This window comes from Heterocephalus glaber, unplaced genomic scaffold (assembly GCF_053883595.1).
Source record: "Heterocephalus glaber isolate CG9 unplaced genomic scaffold, H.glaber_assembly_v1.0 deba00000122, whole genome shotgun sequence".
Taxonomy (NCBI): Eukaryota; Metazoa; Chordata; class Mammalia; order Rodentia; family Bathyergidae; genus Heterocephalus; species Heterocephalus glaber.
In genome coordinates this window covers 31,475,477-31,496,436 of record NW_028258138.1, presented here as the reverse complement: position 1 = coordinate 31,496,436, position 20,960 = coordinate 31,475,477, and the positions used below count along the sequence as shown (strand labels likewise).

Here is a 20,960-nt window from a genome sequence, read left to right as displayed (position 1 = left end):
ATAACTACAGGAGGAGTTTGGGATAGGTGGGAAAGTATCTTCTCTAGGTAAAGGTGGCATTTGCTGCAGGGAGAGAAGCTACAAACAGTAGAGGACAAAGAGAACATCTGAAGGTCTGGAAGTTCTGGCATAGGCCAAGAACATACATTGCAGTGAGCTGAAGCTACTTGATTTAGCATGCAAGCCACATGGGATTTGCTCAGGGAAAATGAATCAAGGCTGGCTGCTCAGGGCTGCTGGTTGTAGCCCTGTGTCAATCTGGCTACATCAGTTCCTTATATGATCGAATCCCCCCTTTTCTTCTTCTTCTCCCCTCTCCCTTCTCTTCCTCTTTCTCTGCCCCCTTGTCATCCTTCTCATTTTTTTTCCCTATTTTTTTCCTTGCAGTACTCCTCCTGTATCTCCCCACCAACCTTTTCAATTTTTTTACACAGGTTCTCCCTAAATCGCTAAACTGAGACCAGGGTGGGCTTGAACTTCTGACACTCCTGCCTCAACTTTCCAGAGTACAGAGTTTATAGTGTATCCCATCATGCAGAGCTGTAATTTTCGTTCTTTAAACTCATTTATTTCTGTGCTTTTTTTTTCTTTTCTATTACTGTTTTGTTTTATTCATCTCCTTTAGTTTCTGGTAAAGTCATTTGTTGGAAAAACTCTGTTTTCTCCAAACTAAGGAAAAAAGTCTTTTAACAGGTAGTCTAGAATAACAATCTTTAAGCATTACAATCTTTAAGCAGTGGTTCTCCATATTTATTCCACCCAAAACATCTGATTAGGTAATCAAAGTATCATTTCTTTTCCCTTCTTTTTCAAAAATCTCAGTCTTCCTCATTGCTATCATATCCTGAAATCCACTAGTTTTTCTCCTTCATGCTATCATTACTTTAAAACTTTGTTTATTGTTTTACTTTCTAATGTGCCATTGCTCACCTTCTTGGAGATTGAGACATTGTGTCTTCAAGGCCTTGGCCATTATTTCTTTGATCTCCATATGTACTATTATCTTCTTTTCCACATTCCTTTGAACCTATCCTAGGTCTTATCTCTACCTCCTTTTGTACTTTCTCCACACTCTGAGCTTGGAATTCTCCTTTCTTACATCTAATCCATCAGAAGGTCACTACTTCCAAACACACCAATTCCTTTTGTAATACTTATCTCCATATTACACACCATCCTTCCTCTTTTATTTATTTATTTATTTTTGGTAATTTTCTTTCTCTTTTTTGGGTTTTTGAGACAGGATCTTGTTTTTTAGTCTAGACTGGCTTTGAACTCATTATCCTTGTGCCTCGGCCTCTGGAGATCTGGGATTACAGGTATGCACCTCCATAGCAGACTCAGTTTATTTTCCTTTCCTCCCTTCCTCTCTTCTTTTCTCCCTCCCTTCCTCCCTTCTCTCTTTCCCTATTTAAGGGTCTGTTTCAAATCTTGCTGCCTCCCTACAACCCACCTTGAACTGTACATGGCAGAAGGTTGCCAAGAAGCTGCAGAATAGATGAGTGGTTTATACACATTGAGATAAAAGGAAATTTGGGATTTTTCAAAGCAATTCTTAGAATATGTCCTGGGATACCAATGGTCAATCTTTGATGTTGCCTTCATTACTTTTTAACTTACTGAAAACCTGACTTCTAGACTTGGCTGTGCATATGTATTCTTTTAAGCAAACTATTTTGGACACTCTTCTTCTCTCATGTCAGCTTTCTGCTTTCTAAGGATCTGCAGCTACTGAGACTATGGTTTACAATGATTAGTCACATTGTTAGTGCTGGTCTGTGACAAGAGTAGGTAACAGTACAGTTTATCATCAGCAGTCTGCTTCTGGTCTTGATAGAGTAGTGCTATGCAACGACTTGAGAGATGAATGAGAGCAGTTTTGGAGGTTTAGGCCTAATGTGTTTGCTCTTGATTTCCTCTGTGTGTTGTGGGAGGGAATGAATAACCCGAGTTCTGCTTACTTTTGGACTTCAAATAACCCTCTATCAGAGCACTGATCCTAAAGCCCTACCTGGTCTCCCTATAAAGAAGCAGGCCTGTCTATAGGCAGAGCGAGGTGGCATGGAGAATTAGTTTGGCCAGCTCAGTGGCTGTGAGCTGGAGGTGTGCAATACTTCAATCTTAAATCTGGACAGTATATTAGGAGCATTTCCTGTGTTCTACATGACAGTTGAACATTTGTCAGAATTATGACCTTGAGGCATGGTAAGATTTGGTAACGTCAAAGTTTTTATTATGTTCAGTACATGCTCTCTAGCAGAAGAAACAGAGTTTAGAAAGAAATAGAGACTTGCAATAAAAAAAGTTGCCTTTAACTGGTGAGATCCTGTAATGTACTGGTTTCCAGCTTGGGCTTTAAGCAAAGGGAGCCTAACCTGAGTTTTATTTGAGGTTCATCAATGAGTAGGTGTATACCCTCATGCAAATTACCTCAACCCTGGGTTCTAACTGTTCTTGTCCATCATCCTTGCCTGAACAACTTGATAAAACACAAATAGTTTTCGCACCCAGGAGAACCTGGTGTGGAACCTCAGTTTGCATTTCTAATGCATTCCTGCAGGATGCCATGCTGCAAGTCTAGGGATAGCACTATGGCCTTAGGCCTTTAGGTCTATTTTCTCATATCTAAGATAGGAATGTATGAAGCTGAATTCTCAAAAGTCATTGAAAGTAGGGCATGCTTTAAGATGCTAACTCCTAATCTTTTATGGTTATCTAGTGCATGAAAAATTTAAATTTTCAAAATTTTGTTTTAAAGGCTGCTGATTAATCTGTTACAATTATAAAACATATCGCCCTGTAGAATGTCCATCCATGTCTAATAAATAAAAAATACACTTGCATATGAAGCTACAATTTATTTTAATGCACACTATTTCAGAACTTGCCAATTCATTTGTTTCCACAAATTTGTCAGCTAATGATTATACCAACTACTTGGGGCTCTGAAGACAGCTTTTAAGAGGATGAATATTGTGGGTGTAAATGTCATAAATAATATGTATCACTAAAGCCCTACTTGGTGGTATATTTTAAAAATGATATAGATATGAATAATGTTTTAAAAACTATTTTTTGAAATATAGTTAGCCTTTAGTTAGTACTGATACATTGTTGGAAAAAGTCAAAATTATAATTTGGAATAATTTTTGAGAAGATTAAAGATGGACTTAGAAGGGGCTCTTTAGGATGAGACATAACAATGTTGATAACTTTCAAATGTCTATCATTTATTGATTATGTTAACTATTCAGAGTCTGAAATGTATTTTGATGAAATGCAGATTATTCGTTGATAGTATGAAATGTAATAAAAAAGGAAAGACTTTTTCTTTTAGTATGTACTAAACATGAAATCAAAGGAAATTGGACAATTTAGTTTTTTTATTAAATTGGATTGTACCTAAAGGTCAGGGCACATGAGAGGACGTAGACTCTATCTGCCATAGCTGAGACTCCTGCAATTATTGGTTATACACTAACTGTTGGGAGAATTAATTATGTGTCCTTTCAATGTTTGGGTTACCTTGAAAAATTCAGTGACCTTTAAATTTATGATACTATATTTTATTCCCAAGATGACATCCTTGTAATAAGCATTGGAAAGTTATTCAGCTTCAGATAGCTTCTATATTCTTCTAGTGACATGTTTATTCACTTTGTTTATGTGCTTGTTCTTGGCCTTTTCCCCTGGATTTTTTTTTTTTTGAGTTATTTTATTTTTTTCCTCTAGGGTATGGTATTTACTATAGGTTAAATATTCTCTTCAAGTTTAGTTCAATTTTTTTTGTATTTCATATGAAAATTTATAAGTTCTAGACACAGAAACCCAAATTTCCTGTTCAAAACCACTTTCTTATGTTCAAAACCGTAGAGAAATTACAATCATTATGTAGATTACTTAGGAAATAGATCTTACTTTTAGAATGTAATTTGTTACCCCTGAAGCTTAAAAAAAAAAAAAGGAAGTTCTGGTAGTGTATCATTTTTGAATATTCCCTTGGAATTAACTTTTAAATACTTTATAAACCTTAACTTTTAAATCTATTTTCAGTATAATAAAAGCAATATGCAAAAGTATTTTTTGATCCTGTTGAAATTTCCTAGTTGAATTTCTCTTATTATTTAAGAAGGAAAATATTCTGCTAAGTTTTCATCATTTTATGTGGAGTGAAAGCTTATTTCTGATACTTTGAATTTCTTTCACAGTTGCTTGTTCTTATTAAGATGTTTGTTTAAAGCAAACTTTTATTTAATGATATTTAAAGCACACTTTTCTTCCTTCTCATATTCTTTTTTTGTTTTGTTTTGAGACAGGGTCTTGCTTTGTAGTTCAGGCTGGCTTGAACTGATTGTGTAGCCCAGGCTGGCCTTGAACTTGGGGCAGTACTTCCACCTCAGCCTCTTGACTATTGAGCTACCACACCTGACTTCCTGTTACCTTCTTGTCTGTGTTCTGTGTCCCTGTTATAAAAGTAATGCTAATTGTATCCCTTTTATCAGCAATTGCACAAAATCTGAGCATAAAAATGTGTAACAAGTAAAATATTTTATTGAGGATATTGGTTACTTTAACTTTTACAAACAGTCTAATTTGAATGATTATGATGTAAAATATTAAGGGCAACCCCACACTGCATGGCAGTGCATTGCTCTTCTACTTGTTCCAGGCAAATTATCTACTCAAGTGTCTCTCAAAGGGCAGCATTGATGAATTTGCCAAGTGAGTTTACCATGGCTGAGAGTGTGCCTGACTTTGCAGGTTTTGAAACCTGGTTGCTTAGAACTCCAGGAGCAGACCTGTTGCTTGGAGTAGATTCATATTAATAAATCTCGGGGTCACTTATTAATGTATAAACCAGAATTCTAACTTGGACACTTAGGTTCTCTAAACACTGAATTGTCTTTCTGTGGCCATGCTACAATGCAGACTTCTTTTTGGATGCTGCTAGGTAAGTGTGGAATCAGAATAAGTAATCAAAGTATGATTTAAATGTTTAGCAGGATCAGGCTTAATCAATAGAATGATATTACCTTTAAAATAGGCACTCTGTGTGCTGCAGGATGAGATAAAACTTAATTGTGTATACTGGCATTTTCTTCAGTGAACAGTGATTGGAAGGTAAATCAGTGAACTTCAGTTTTGCCTATTTTTTTCTGACCAATTTATATTCTTTCTAGTTAAAGCTCTCTTTTTATATAGGCTATATTGTTTCTACCAGAGTGCAAACAAATTTTGTTCCCCTGGGAAAAATAGTATCCATTTGGCTCATGCCTTTTTGAATGTTTAATATTTTGCCAAACAATAGAAAATAGTTGAAATATATAAAAGAAACCTGTAATCTTCATTTATATTAGAAAAGCTGCTGTATTAAAATGGTATGTAATTGCCAAAACATAAACCACTTTGGAAAATATTTTAATAATTGCCATAAAAAAGATCTAATTGGAAGTTTCAATGCAAATTTCTAATTTTTATTGTTAGTTAAAATAATTTGTCACTTGTTTCTTTTTTTGTGTGTGATCAATGTGTTTATTTTCCCTTTTAGTGAAATTTAAATTTAAAAATGGAAAACAATGTATTACAGTAAACACACACACCACAGTAAACATAGTTGCTACTTTTATGATGTTTTTACAATTTTTTTCATATAACTTTTTGTTCCAACACTGTTAATCACAAAAATAACCATCTCAGTGACATTTAACAAGTAACAAATTTCAGTTGGTATGCATTCTGTGTTGGGAAACATCACGCAAAGTCACTGCACCTCAGAGCACCAAATAGTTCACGATAAAACTGTGATCATCCTCATGAAGAATGAAACTTTAAAATGTTGAATAACGGATCAGTCAAACACATATCACTTTGCTATACAGCGCATAGCCCATCAAATTAAATTTAGGGACAATTTTATTTTTAATTAAATTATTCTTTTATGATTATTTGTTGAAATGTTCCCCCGCACTCCACCCCAACTATACAAAAATGCATGAACTATTGTTTCTTCAGTATTCACCCAAATGTATTTAAAGAAAAAATGATAAGGATATCTTGTTTTCCTCTTCAAGTATTTCTAGTTCGGAGAATGACACTTTAAGCAAAAACAGAGGAAAAACAAAAATGAATGTGTTATTTAATGACTATATGCTGGGCAAAAGACACAAATCCTCAGCAGAAGTTTGCCTCTTCTAAGGTAAGTCACTCAGAAGTGAGAGGCAAATGAGGTTTCTTTAAATACACAATTTATAAATATGGAAACAGCAATAGCTGCATGATTATTTTACGTTCTTTTAGAAGTGTGGCCCTAAAAACAGACTGACAATTTACATAGCTAAGCAAACTGAACTTTATAAACTTATAATGAATTTTAAGTGGCTGGTACTAAAGTACTGGCTTTGGACTTGAACATATATTCTATAGATGAATAAATCTTTTGGATATCTTGGCTTTTTGATGTTTTACTCTGGTGTTCAAGCAGAAAGTGTATGATTTCATTTTATGCAACACGCTGATCTACAAGTGGAGAATTTGTAGGATAAAGGAAATTCCAAGTTATATATGTGTATGTATATAAATGGATTTATATAATACACATATACAACCACTAAAATAGTTATAGAGACAGTGCAATATAAAACCCCTCAATGTCTGCTTACCGCTGGCCAAATTTGATCTTTAGTCCTTTTCAATAGTGACATAATTTATTTGCTTAAAGGTAAAACCTCGCTGATACAGTGATATTCTACTGCATTAAGGATAATATTCCAGTATCAATCTAGAAGATGAAATAACTATAACAAATATTAAGGTCAGATAGAACAGATTCAACTCAATGAAACTTCATTTTATATTTGATGACAAATTTTTGCTTTCTCCTAGAATCATTTTTACTTCAGTACGAGTGCTACACTAGCTAAAATTTTATTTTTACAAGTGTTAGTTGTATTGAGCTTTTAAACTTGAAATACTTTTTTTTTTTTTTTAAGAAGAATGAATTCAATCTGCAGAGACCTTTTCTACCAGTTTCACTTTCTACTCCATTTTTTTCCCAGTACTTCATTTTCATCCTTTATAATTTCATAGCAAATTATCCAGATTACATCTTCTGGACTAACTAGTGATAGAAATTTCAAATGCTATTTTGAAGAAGTGTAGAGTAAATAATTTTGGTAATCTGTAAGACAGCTGCATGCAGTGTGTACTGTATTATAACAGCACCAAACCCTTTATAAAAACCAAGGACTCCTTCCTCCTGCTTTATGGTATTGATACAGTCTCTCATTCCCTCATACTGTGTATCAATTGGAAGCACTTCATAGCCAAGGTCTGTATTGTCAATTATTGTGCGTGTTCCTTGAATGTGAAGGCGGTGCAAAACTGTTTCCAGCGGGAAGAGTATAACCTCAGAGCAAAGACTGGCAGCAAAGTTAGCAATAAGTTCTGGAAAATAAGCGTCCAACATACTCTGCACAGGGCTACTGCTCTCAGCTAGGTGGCTATTATAAGTCTTTCTCTTTAGGATTAGTAGGACAAACTTCTGAATGATTGAGCTGATGATGTAGTGGAGAACTCCATGCAGCACTGTAGGGAAGATCAAGGAAAGAAGAGGAAGGAACCCTTTGCTGTGAGGCACTCCCAAGCCTATCACCCTTCCGATTCCTTCTTTAACACATTCCAAAATGCCAGTATTGTCTCGAATTATCTCACTCTGTACTGTTTCAATTAGACTTGCCGAATAAAAAGGCATTGCCACAATATAAGTTAGGCTAACCCTTATGGGCCAGGTCCTGGTAAGTAGTGGTTTTCAAGGTGAATGGAACATCACTAAGTAATAATGTGCTAGAATGCCCCGTAGAGGGAGCCAGCAAGCTGGGGGATTTCCAATTCACAATGCTTTCAGTAGAAGGTGTTCACCTATTTGTTTAGGATTCCATTTGTGCGAAACCTCCCTTGGCAAAGGTGTGAATTCACTAATTATGCCTTCAGCTCCAAGTGTGACTCCTTGGACAATGAATGTACTTCCCATTCCTTTCCATAGGGCTCTTGGTCCTTGAGTTTTGTTGAAGCTATACATAATGTTGTTGACTGTAAATGGAGTGAGATGATAATGCCGAGCACGGTAATTAACCTGACATTGGCGGTGTAGAACAATGCAAGGATGGGCCAGTACATTTTCTGTGAAGAGACTTGCAAGTCCAATACCAAATCCAGCAAATCTATTCAACTGTTCACTGCTCTGCCCCTGCACGGCTCCGCCGCTGCCGCCGCCGCTGGGAAAGGGTTCCTCGGCCGGCCGGGCCCTCGTACCGGGTGGAGGTGGAGGGCAAGCTGTAGGGCGGGCTCTTCTCACCCCAGTGCAGGTTGCGGCTGCCCGGGATGTCTGGGGGAGTCGTCACCCAGTGGCCTAGGTCCGACCCGGAGCTGAAGGACCTTGCAGGGAAAGCGACGCCAAAGCCCTGCTCGTCCCGGGCACCACCCCGGTAGCCCAACCCATCGAATCCGTCTGGGCGCCGCTGATGCATCACAACTGGGGCAGGATGAGGCGAGCCCACCCAAAGCCCATCGCCGCGAGGGCCACGGCGACCTAGGGCCTCACAGTTTTCCCTCGTGGGCAGCCGCGTCTCACTTGTTTCTGATTATGAAAGTAAAAGTAATATCCATTATTCCAAGAAAAAATTATAACATATAGAAATGAATACGGAATGGGCTGGGGATGTAGCTCAGTGGCACTGTGCCTGGCTGGCAAGTGCAAGGTCCTGAATTCGATTCCTGGTGCTGAAAAAAACAATGAATACAGACAGAAGTAAAATTCATCCATAAACCTCCTATATAGAGAAATCCTTCATAATATTTTTCTCAAAATATATTACTATATTACTATATTACTATTACTCAAGTATCGTGTGATATTAGTCAGGGTTCTCTAGAGGAATAAAACCAATACGATATCTCCGTCCTTGTACCTGTCTCTTTCTGTCTGCATTCAGGGGAGGGAATATATATATATATATATATATATATATATGAATATTTTTAGGATATTGGCATTATTGTTGTGTGGTTGTGGTTCTGGGTACAGGTATATTCAAGATCTATGGAGCTTGCCCACAGATTGGAGACCTAAGGAAGCCTTGTTGATGCAGTATGAGTCTGAAGGACTCTGGAGCCATATACCTTCTTCCTTAGGGGACCCAGCCTTTGCTGCGAAGGCCTATGCCTGACTGGATAAACCCAGCCACATTTGGAGGACAAGAACTTCATTTAAATGCTACTTACTTAAATGTTAATTACATCGAAGAATCCCTTTATAACAATGTCTATGCCCTATTACCATGTTAACTGTCCTGTTCTCATTCAGTGGCCACTATGAAAAGACTGACAAAATGGCTCACAATCCATCAGTACCTTTTGTGAAGCCTAACTAGACTCTATCTCATTGAAACTGTTTGCCATACTGGTCTTATGAAACTCTACTTGATATATGAATTCACTATTATCATTTCCTTCTGTAAAATCTCTCAGAAGGTGTTCATTGCCTTCAAGTAAAATCCAAATTCCTTAGCACATTAGTCAGAATCTCGTGATTTGATCCTTGCCTAATTCCCTTGTCTCATTTATGGGAAACTTTTTCTTATGGCTAAAATAAGAGCATAAAATAGTGATGACAAAGAATTAAACATTAAGAAATATTAAATGTTTCCAATGAAAATTTATAGTAAGAACATATTTAAATCATAATACCAAGCACATTTCAAAAATAGTTTTTGGCTGGTGACTTCTTAATATTATCAAATTGCTAGTTTTTTGTTGAAGAATTTTGTCACTAGAAATGTGTTTAAAAAGAGTTTTTATGCTACAGGAAGTAGAATGGACATTACCATGCAGAAGAGAGAAATCTACAGTAAGGATAAAGATTTTTGCTTAATTGGAGTCAGATATGTTTTAGAGTCATAAAGTACCCCTTCCTACAAATCATCTTAGCACTTCTACTTAACATTAGTTAAATTGCTTTGCTTAATTATGAACATCTCATAATCTTAAATGAAGTCTTGAAGTGGATTTAGGGATTAATAGAAACCATTAAAGTCAATATATACTAGAAGCTATGTTTCATTTCCTAGAAACTGATTCTAAATTAAAACATAGTTTACATTTCTGGGAATATCTACACATATTATTTAATGTGTTGCTCAAATTTATAACATGTCAAAGGATTATTACTTATTAATAATAAACATAAATGTCTCATAAGCATGGGCTTATAATATTTGTAATATATTGTGGTCAGAAATCACTAAATTTTTGTTTTTTTAACCAGAAAAGCAATGTGTTGGTTGACAGTTTATAAATTATTTCAGATTAAGTGAGGACAGTTAATCAAAAGAAAACAAAATCTCAAGAGCAAAATTTGCCATACCTTTAAAAATATTTATCTTTACTTTTTGTGGTTTTATTTTTAAATAATTTGATTAACTTCCTCCTTAAATTTTTAAAATCTTACATTGATGAGGATCAATCAGGAGTGGTCTATGATTCTGAAGTACATTTTCAAATGTTGATTTATATGTATTAAAGTGATTTCAGGTGTCCTTTCTAAGTATATTCTTATACATTATCTGTTAGAATTATGAGTCATATTTCATAGTTAATCATATAGTAAAAAAACTAGCTAATATTATTGAATGCTCTCTGTATGCCAGGGACTCTGCTAAGTGCTCTGCATGGAATATGATATTTTATTTCTTTTACTACCACTTGATATGGAAAGTGAGACATGATCAAGTTTCTGACTTATCCAAAAACGCCATAATTATGGAACAGTAAATATTCTTATTTTTTTCAGTGGACCTGATAGCAAGGAAAATTTCTTGATAATTTCATACATAAACTAAGGCCCATGTATTTTTAAAATACAGTATTTTATATTTAAATTACTGAAAAGATGCGAACGGAGGCACAATAACATAAAAATTGTTATCCACCAATGAGGTATTCCTAAACCAGAAATCAATTTTCCAAAGACAAGAATGCTCTAAATTTGTATGTCTTCCAGACTCTTTGGCAAATTGTACTCTGTCTGGAAGTCCTCATAGACCAATACGTAGGACAAAAATAAACATTTGCATCAAAAAAACCCCAAATCAAACAAAAACCAGATGCAATTCAGAGGATTTAATCCTACCCTAATCCATGAAGCAGCCTTCTTGCCTGAAGTGCTTCTGCTCTGCCACTATCACTGCTTGTGGCTTCCTATCTTATGATTTGCTTACTACCCGGACCATCCTAATTCTCACACACCTTCTCCAAGATAACTTTCTGGCAAGCATTTTGTTCCTTAAAATCCATGAGAGTTTTTGTATTATTCTATATTAAAATTTGCCCCAATAGTCTTCCTATACCTTTTATTACTGTGTGACAGAAGGTGATGACATAGAATAAGCTGTTATTTGATGATTTGTTTTGTTTTATTTTTCCTTGCTTTTTGTCTTAGTTACTTTTCTCATTGCTGAGACAAAATACCAGACACCCATGAATAAAAGGAGGAAAGATTTATTTCAGCTCACAGTTTGTAGATGTCGTAGTCCATAGTCAGCTGGCTCCAAGGCAGAGTGGCATGGAAAAGGGGCAATGCAGAGAAGAAACAGTTCGTGGCAAAGCAGGGTAGGCAGAAGGCAGCAAGGCAGCAAAGTATTGAAGCAGCAGCAACAGCAGTGAAATATCATAAAGTGACTTTATATTCTATCCATGCTATAAGCCAATAGATTGGTGCCACCCACAGAGGTACTCTGTTTTATTTTTTAAGTAAGAAAAATTTATTGAGAGAAAGATAGCTTCTGTCTAAGAGAGACAGAAGGGGGACTGGAAAGTGGGTTGCCCAACCAGCCTGTTTTTCAAAGGTGTTTTATGAGACAAAGCCATGAGGTGAGGCAGTTTCAAGGTGGGACAAAACTATAGTCAACTAATAAGATTGTAAGTACAGTCATTTAGGTAATACAGGTCCAATGAGAAATCACAAAGTGGACATGAGGTGAGACAAAACTATGATAAACCAATAAGATTACAACAAGTACAGTCACATAGATAATATTGATTAAATGGGGATACAATGGGGAAGAAAATCATGTAGCAAGAGTACAAGGAACAAATAAAGATTTCCAGTACAAAGGATAGAGGCACTCTTAATTCCAGCATCACACACCCTAGATCCAGGTACCTCTAAAAGTCTCCACCTATGACCACATGAGGCTTTGGAGGAGCATCTAGATACAAGCTATTACACTTTTAAACCATTATTTTCAGTTTGTTTTCTTCATTCTTTTCTCATAAACTTGTCAATTTGATTTTGAGTTTATTACTAAAAATTCCTAATAAATTTTCAGACATATAAGTACCATCTATGGTACAAAATTTTATCTAGTATATTTTATATGACTAGCAGTGCAATAGGTTTCTAAAATGTCTTTTGGAAGATGTAAAACATCTTCAATGTAGTATGTCCAACTCAGCTTAACTACAAATACATGAGTAATCCATTGGGCTGTTATGTCATTACAGTAGCAATGGGAACACTCTCATATATGTAGTACCTCATTGAACACAACTGTTGTACCAGTATACACACACACACACACACACACACACACAAACATATACACAGTTTGTGTGATCTATAGGGAAAAAAGAGACAGATAAAGACTAACTTACAATAAGAACATGAATGGCCTGTCCTAAGTTCTTCTATGTGAAAGATATCGAAAAACCAGAAACTAGGCAATAACAGTTAGGTGTTACTCATAGAAAGGAGTTTTGAACTTCCCCTCAAGTCCTTTTAGCTCCTCCATCTTATGTCCCTGCTCCAGGAAGGTCACGAAAGACACTGATATCTATATCATCTGTCTGTCTGTCTATCTCTCTCTCTCTCTCTATCTCTCTATCATCTATCTATCTGACATCACACAAAGACAGAACTCTGGGATATTAGTTTCCAACTTTTTGTTTTAATTGACATTCCCAAAATAGCTCTAACAAATCAAAAGGAGACTAATTTTTGTTTTGTGCATTGTTGATAAATAAAATCGCTTTTACTTAGTCAAAAATGAGAAAGTGTGGTCCTTTAAAAAGTGGAATTTTTTTCAAATTTAGTTATAATATGACATAATGAATTAAGAGATAAATTGAGAATAGAAGACCCTGGTCCCTGCCAAAGCTCTCAGATGAATATGTATTTTGGAGAACATTTTCTATGTGAAGGACACTGGTTAAGATCCCTGAAACCTTTATAATTTCAAAGTGCTGGTTCACTGAACGGCCCATCTAAAATGTCTGTTGGAAGATCTGAAAGACAGCTTCAGTTTACCATGTCCAAAGGAAACATGTAATGACTGCTCTACTCAAAGGCTTTTCCAACTCAACAAATAGAAGTCCCATCATAGTTGCTCAGCTTAAATGGCACAAAATCATCCTTGACTCTGCTCTTTTCTTTCAAGTTCCTCCTCTAATCCATCAGCAAATCTTGTCTTCTCTGCTATGAGCAGGTATCCAGGCTCCCATCCTGATTTTCCACCACAATTACTATAGCAGTGCAAGCTGTCATCTTTCTCTAAACTGCTGCAATAGCCACCTAAAGATGCTGGCTGCCTTCTGACACTGCCCAGCCCACTCGTGCCCTTCTCTTCCCAAGGTAGCTAGAGCAATCCTTCTACAATAGAATTCAGGTCATGTTCTGCTCTGAACTTTCAGACTTTTCAGTCTCACTTTGTGTCAAAGCCAAGGCTTTTTAAAAGGACTACAAACTTGACATGATCTCTATCCTTCTGTACCAGGCTCCCACCCCTCTCTGACCTCATTTTCCCCACTGAGGATCACTTCTCTCTTCTGTCTAGACAATTCTATCCCCAAATGCCCATTCCGTCCTTACTTGAGTCTGTGCTATTCAAAGGTCACAAAAACAGGAATCCCTTGACCACCTGTACCACAGGGCAAATGACATCCCCACCTTATACTCTATTCCCTTTACCTTGCCTAAAGTTTCTGACTTAGCACTGTCACCATGAAAGCAGAGATTTCTTTGTTTACTGCTTTATCCTTAGGATCTAGAATAAATTTAGTTTGATTGAATTTAAGTATGTTTTATAGAGATTGTGATATACAATCCTTTCAAATTTTTCTACTTTCATAGGAGTGATGACCAGATAAAAATCACTAAATCTCTCCCTTGCCCTTTAAAACAGCTACTATAGAGCATTTTGAAGTTGTTTGTTGAGACACCATAAAAACAGAATATGTCCTTTGTCTTCTATGGCATTATAGTTTGTTTTCAGAAAAGTAACACTGTTCTTACCATTCAAAATATACAGGTTGGTTTTATGTTACCTTTTGACAGGAGTAAATGGGAAAAAATGTCAGAATGATGATTAGTTATGAGATAAAGTTCATAATCTATTGTCAGGTTTCTTTTTTTCTAAATGCACTGTTGCTACATAAAAAGTACTGCATATGAATTATCACATCTTTAATTACTTTAACTATCTTCCTTATCTGAAAACCTAAGCCTGTGCAAATGAACAGTGTAATCTTTGTAGATCAACTGAGCTGGTCTGGCTTATTTCCCCCTTTAACTTGCTGTGTGGCCTTGAAGGAGTTACATGCCCATAACAAGTCAGGGCTCTTGTCTTTTAAATAAGTGTAATAATAGGTATACATTCTCTTACCTGCTTAACTGGGTTATTAAGGTTAATAAGATAATGGCTGTTTAGACCTTTAAAGTCTCTGGAAGGAAAGTGCTATTATTTAAGAAGTCTTAGATTTTTTTCTGCTATTTATAATTATTTTGAAGAAGTGCCCCGTTCAAGTATTTTATCATAGCTTCCCTGACCAATTCATCCAGGCATGTTGACCTTCCTTGGACAACTGTTACGAGGCTAACTTCAGGTACTATACATGTTGACACAGTTAATCTCTGAGATCTACCAGTTCTGCAGTATAACTATGAGAAAGAAACAAACTAGGCCTGAGATATCTCTGGCACATATTAAGCAAGACATGCATTTGCCAAACTCCCATTCTCCGTTACATTTGAAACTGTTTAGAAGTACCTGTCCAAGGTAAACTTGGTTTCTTAAGAAGTTATATTCTATCTTCTGTATGATTTGTTTTAGTTAAGATAATGTCCCAAGAGTGGGTATCTTTAAGAATCTAAGAGGATTTCTCCTTTCCTTCCCTTCCCTTTTTAAAAATAATCTCATTTTGCAAGCTAGAGCCTAGATATGATTAATTGATTTCCCTGTTCTATTTAAAGAGTGTTTTTATTAATTCACTTTTCAAGCCGAGACATAGCATTATCGCCTTCTGGATCACCGTGCTAAGTGTTGAGAGCTGAGCAGGCCAGCTGTAGCAGCTGTGTTTCCCCTTGGATCTCAAAGCTAAAAACTTTCATCTCCTTTGCTGTCTCAGCTGCTGGTCTGAGGCTATGGCCTTCCCATAACTCAAACCAGTTTCAAAGCAACATAAGTAACCTCTTTGGAATGCTTTTGGAAAACCACAGAAAGGTTCTTTAAAAGTACACCACTTATATACTTTAAATGAATGTTTCTATTTTAAGGTAATAACAGCATAATGTCAGGAGCCAGCCTATGATACTTAACTACATTATGAGCATAGTATAGGCATGTGTCTATAGACCAATTTTTAAAAGAAAAGAAAGGGAAAGAAATACCAGAGTCAGGAATCGACATCTTGAAAATGATCTCATAATTGTGGAATATATGAATAAATTATATTTTCAAAAATTCTATTTATGAAGTAGCATTTTCTTTAGGCATAAATATTTATTACTTTGTCAAGAACATATGAAAAGATATCAGTATCAAAAAGGAAAATGATTTTGATTGGCTTAACGGGTACAAAAGCTTGGACTCACAGGGAATGGTATTAGAGGGCACTTTTGTCTATTTAGGGTATAGGGAGCATCAAATTTGAGTGCATGTTAATACCAATGGTTATATCAAAGAGTCAATGGAGTAAAACACAACTGTTGATTTATAAAATTAAAAATCATTTTAGTGAAATTTGATATTTACCTCCAAGTGTGGACAGGAAGGAAAGCTTTTACTTTTTATATTTGTCTGGCCTTCAGGAAGGAAATTTCCCCCGGGACTTTACTTGTTCCATGTGGTGACTTAACTAAAGGAGGACTTCATGATGCAGTTTTGTTTGTAATTAAAAAAGAGATTACAAATTAGATTTTACATTTATATCTTCCTTACCAGCTCCCTAGCATTTTGTGGTAGGAAGAAGGCTCATTCTAGGGACTGGCAGAGGAAAAGAAATCTCTGGGACTAGTTTAAATGTCTATTGATGTTATATAAAAATTAACCAAATTCTAATATCTCAGTCTTCCAAAGGCTACTTTTACAAATCAGCAAACTAGGGCACACTACAAGTATGGGTAAAAAATTCACTTGTCTCAAGAATTCGGAACACATTGTTTTTTAAATGATTTACTGCATGGATTTTAAAGCTTTTTTTCATAATCACTTGTATTACCTTATCTGGAAAGGCGGCTCATTGAAGCAACTGCCTGTGCTACCAGGGGATTAAAACAGGTAGACATGCTATCACTTTCCCCTCTGGGACTCCCCAGACATTATGGGCATTATGCTGAGCTTCTACTGACCTGCTCTTGAACCTGTGCCATTCAAAGGCGGTATTTGTTTGTGTAGTAATTTGAATGAGTTTTTATTTTTTTAATGGTCTGTGCTTCTGGAAAGTATTTTCTGTGATTTTTCTCTTTTCCTTAAGAAGTATATGTGCATATGTGAACACACACACGTATACAGTAAACACTAAAGCCACAGATAAAACACAATATTGATACAAATGCAATGTTAAACATAAGCCACATGTGTAACTCAAGTCTTATAGTATCTATATTTATATAAAAAAGAAAATGCTGAAATGAATTTTACTAGTATGTTTTTAACTCTGTATGTAAAATGTCAGCATTTTAAGGCACAAGGAATATAAAAATTACTCATACAATCTACAGTTTTTTCTGCTTTCTTCAAAATCCATGTGAATTTTACATTTAAAGCACATCTTAATTCATGATAACCTTGTGTGGTCAGTAGGTAGAATCCCAGGAATTCTAGCCAAATTAAAGTTTGATTTTTTTCAATCTCTCAACTGCACTCCTTTAATACAGTGAACTTTTATTTTAACAAAATTACCTTAGTTGTAGACATATCGTTTCAAGCAGGGTTGACCCACAAAGATAAGACATATGCACTGGGGTGATGTACTTCATCAGGTACCCTCCATTTTCCAGAGACAGCTTTGGAGGAATTTCAACCTGTTACTCATACCCAAGTGGAAGCTAAATTCATTAATTATTAAACTATGAGGCCATCCTAACTTTCATATTATTTACAGAATGCATGCATTTTAAATTTAACTGAAAATACCTTTAAGCTTGTATTTTGTAACATTTATACTGAGAAGCAAGTGAATTTTCAAGTGAGGTAAAAGATCATCAAGGGCAATCTCACCCAAGCACAAGGTTTCCCTGAACTCTCTAAATGATTTGCCCTTTGCTCATAAATCTTTTGCCATGGTCAACACAAAAGCTAGTATTGATTTACTAGTGAACCATCTTGTCATCTCTGGGCTCAGGTCCTTTGACCTTTTATTTGTTCCTGTAAAACTATGGTGTATCTCAAACTTCTTTTCTAATAGGTCCTTTAAACTTCAAAAGGCCATGAGACTCTGTGGGAATATATTAAACAGTTGGATAATACAGAAAAGGAGGTATAAAAAAATAATTGAAGACAACAAAAGGTCAGAAAGACACTGATTGAGTCCAAAACACAAACAAATTGTCTTAGAAAAAAGGACTCAGAAGGAGAAGGCCTGAGATTAGTTTAATCATAACTAAATTCTGTTTGATTTTTTGGTAAAACACTTCAAATATGTACTTCTTTTATGGTAGCTTACTGGGCAACTAAGTGAATTTTTAAATGGGGGTGCTCCTAAGTAATATAAAAGGAACTCAGAATAATTCAAGCAAGTGAAATATATCTAAATGGAATTATCACAAAATAGGTCCCAAAAACCAGTATTGGATTTTGGTTGAGTTCATGCATTCTTACTTCTACCCTCACATATATAGATAAGCCCTGAAATTGCTGACTACCGGTAAAGTACAGGTAGGGGCAGTAGTCTGAATCCTGATGAGGTCAATGTAGAATCAGTGTTCCAACTTTTGTTTAGTGTATTTCAGATCCTTTCATAAAACATGTTGAGAGCTTAATTTGCTCTATAGGCCTACCATTTGATAATCCTTTACTACTTACATGTTTTATTTCCTGCAAAGTGATTCTTAAACTGTAGTCTCTTAAATTGCTTGTTGCTATAGATCTCTCTATTAAAAGTAATTAGTGAATTTTGTATTATGTATCCTGTCATTTGCTTCTAGATCTTGACATATCTTTCATTAAAATTTTTGAAGAAATGTATTTTATTATTGAAGGATAGTTTCCCTGAGATATATTCACCAAATAATTGTTTGCTCCAGATGAGGTTATCATGCTGGTTATTTGTGCAAATATGACTAAATAATGGAACACCAAAGAACTTTAGAGGAGTTGAAATATATAAAAAAGAACATTGGTCAAGTATATTAATAATACTTCCATTTCTTTTTTATTTTTGGTACCAGGGATCGAACTCAGGTCCTTGCGCTTGCTGGCCAGGTGGCAGAACCACTGAGCTAAATCCCTGGCCCAAAACTTCCATTTAATAGTCTTTTGCTAAGATCTGCAACACTGCTGGAAAATGAATTATAAACTTAAATATAGCCTCATTGAAGGCGAGTTTCAGTCCTCTAATCAATGAATGAATGACACTAATTTGGCAGTCTGAAAACCAGATTATTATTTTAATTAAAATTTAGATAGTTAAAACATTCACATAGTTCACATGGTTCAATATTTTTTATAAAACCTATACAATAAAAATGTCTATGCCTAATAGTTATTTTCTGCAGGAAACCTTTAAATCCCTAGGATTTTAAAAAATTCTTCCAGAGATAATTTAAAGCATGTGAAAGTAAATGCTTGCTTATCATGTATACAATATATACTGACATCAACTTTCCCGTTCTTTATTGTGGATAGCATTAGATTGCATGAATAGAATAAGCTTTACTCAGTTCCTTCTTGGTAAATACTTACATGGTTTCTGATCCCTTTCATGTGGCAGTTATACAGTAAATAACCAAGTATAAATGTCATCTTGCAAATGTGCCAAATTATCAGCAAGATAAATTCCTACAGTTAAATCACTGGGTCCAAAAAATATATGCACCTGTAAATTTGTTGGATATTGCCAAATTTTTCTTTACTGCAGTTATGGAAATTATTGTCCCACCAGCAATGCAAGATAGTTCCCATTTTTTCAAAATGTTCACTGAAAGTATAAAATAATTGTTGAATTTTCCCCATCTGCTATATCAGTATAATTGAAATTTACATTCTTCTTCTTTTGAGTCATGTGGAGTATTCATTTGTTTAGGAGCAATTTATATTTGGTGTGTGTGTGTGTGTATGCGACTTGGTCATACATCCTATGTCTCTTTTCTTAGTCATTTTATATTTATTTCTATGAATTTTTTATACATTAGGGAAATTATTTTCTGTAATATGTCATAGGAATTGCAATTTTTTTCAGTTTGTCATTTGATTATATTTAAAGTGGTTTATGCAGTCTAGAAAATTGGGGTTTAAGTAATTAATTTTATTGATTATATTTTCTTTTATGGCTCAGCATTTGTGACATTTTTGGAAAGACCTTCATTACTCCAAGTCCATAAATTAGTTCTCATCATTATTTCCCCTCCATTTATGGTCAAATCAGATAATTGGTTTGAGTCAACTATCAATAATTCTGAGCATTGTAACTACTTTCTTGATTGATCATGGCCAGCACACTATAGAGACCTTATACTTTGTTCTACTTGAGGCAAGGAGTTTGTTTATGATTCTCAAGGGCCTCAGGCCCAATACTTGACTGAAGCTCTGTAAAGCTCCAAGGGGACAGCAATAAGAAGCTGTCTAATTTCAAGGTCTGCTGGGGAGATGAGTGAATACTAGGTTTTCCCTATTCATTAACCACATTTTATGTATGCTCTGATAATTAAGAGTTTAATAAACGGCAATTTAATTTTACTTATGACTTGAGTTTGTCCATGATTATCTTAGATAATTTGAAGTTGACTGAGTGTCATCAGTATTATTTTATTAACAGACAGCGTTGTTTCATTGGCCTTGTAAATAAGTACAATACGTAATTCATTTTTGATAATTTCATTACTAAAATAACATATTCTTGTGTTTGTATCAACCTAAATAGAAACTGACTTTCTATATGAATCAGTGGTTTAAAATTCATTTCAAGTAAGTGTTCAGTGTTCTAATTATATTATGGTGAAGGGATTCTGTGATTATAGAATGATTCAATTAGTATTTAACACTGAATAATTATTAGGTATTAGACATGTAGCAAATGTGACTTCATGCCTTGGTTTCCTCATCTTTAAAATGTGAAAAATGACAATAGTCATTTCAGAAGATTGTTGTGAGGAATGAATGAACAAAAGCCTATGAAGAAATTAGTGATACATGGCATTTTTGAGGCTCCAGTAGACATCAGTGATTATTTTAAAAATTTATATCACAATTGTTGTCCCCATCATGAAATCCAGATGCAGATAATTTTATAGAGTGTGAATATGGTTGGTTGACTGGCTGTAATCTAGAGACTATTTGTTCTATATAAGTTTAGTCATTTTCAGATAGCACCAGATCACTGCTTTTTTTCTTAAACTCTGAGACTGCATCTATTTCCTTTGGATGGTCAGGACAGCTGAACATCTTCTCCATTCATTTTGGTCCTCAGTGTGA

The 20,960-nt window shown here is 35.2% G+C and overlaps 2 protein-coding genes across 11 annotated transcripts in view; one reads left to right on the top strand and one right to left on the bottom strand.

Moving 5' to 3' along the window:
- The window catches only part of Robo1 (roundabout guidance receptor 1), a 1,092,891-nt gene that overhangs the window by 850,038 nt on the left and 221,893 nt on the right, over positions 1–20,960 (top strand). The window lies entirely within an intron of this gene.
- On the bottom strand, positions 5,610–8,315 carry LOC101715227 (mitochondrial outer membrane protein SLC25A46-like). Of its 3 annotated transcripts, XM_087213918.1 has the most exons (3): positions 7,893–8,315; positions 7,718–7,775; positions 5,610–7,486 (listed from the first exon to the last, which is right to left on the bottom strand). In XM_087213918.1, the coding sequence occupies exons 1-3, from the start codon at positions 8,075–8,077 to the stop codon at positions 7,133–7,135; spliced, it is 597 nt and encodes a 198-aa protein (XP_087070044.1). In that variant the 5' UTR covers positions 8,078–8,315; the 3' UTR covers positions 5,610–7,132. The 3 variants fall into 3 exon arrangements, with proteins under 3 accessions (XP_087070044.1, XP_087070035.1, XP_087070039.1); XM_087213909.1 differs by having other exon boundaries at positions 5,610–7,775; XM_087213913.1 differs by having other exon boundaries at positions 5,610–7,769.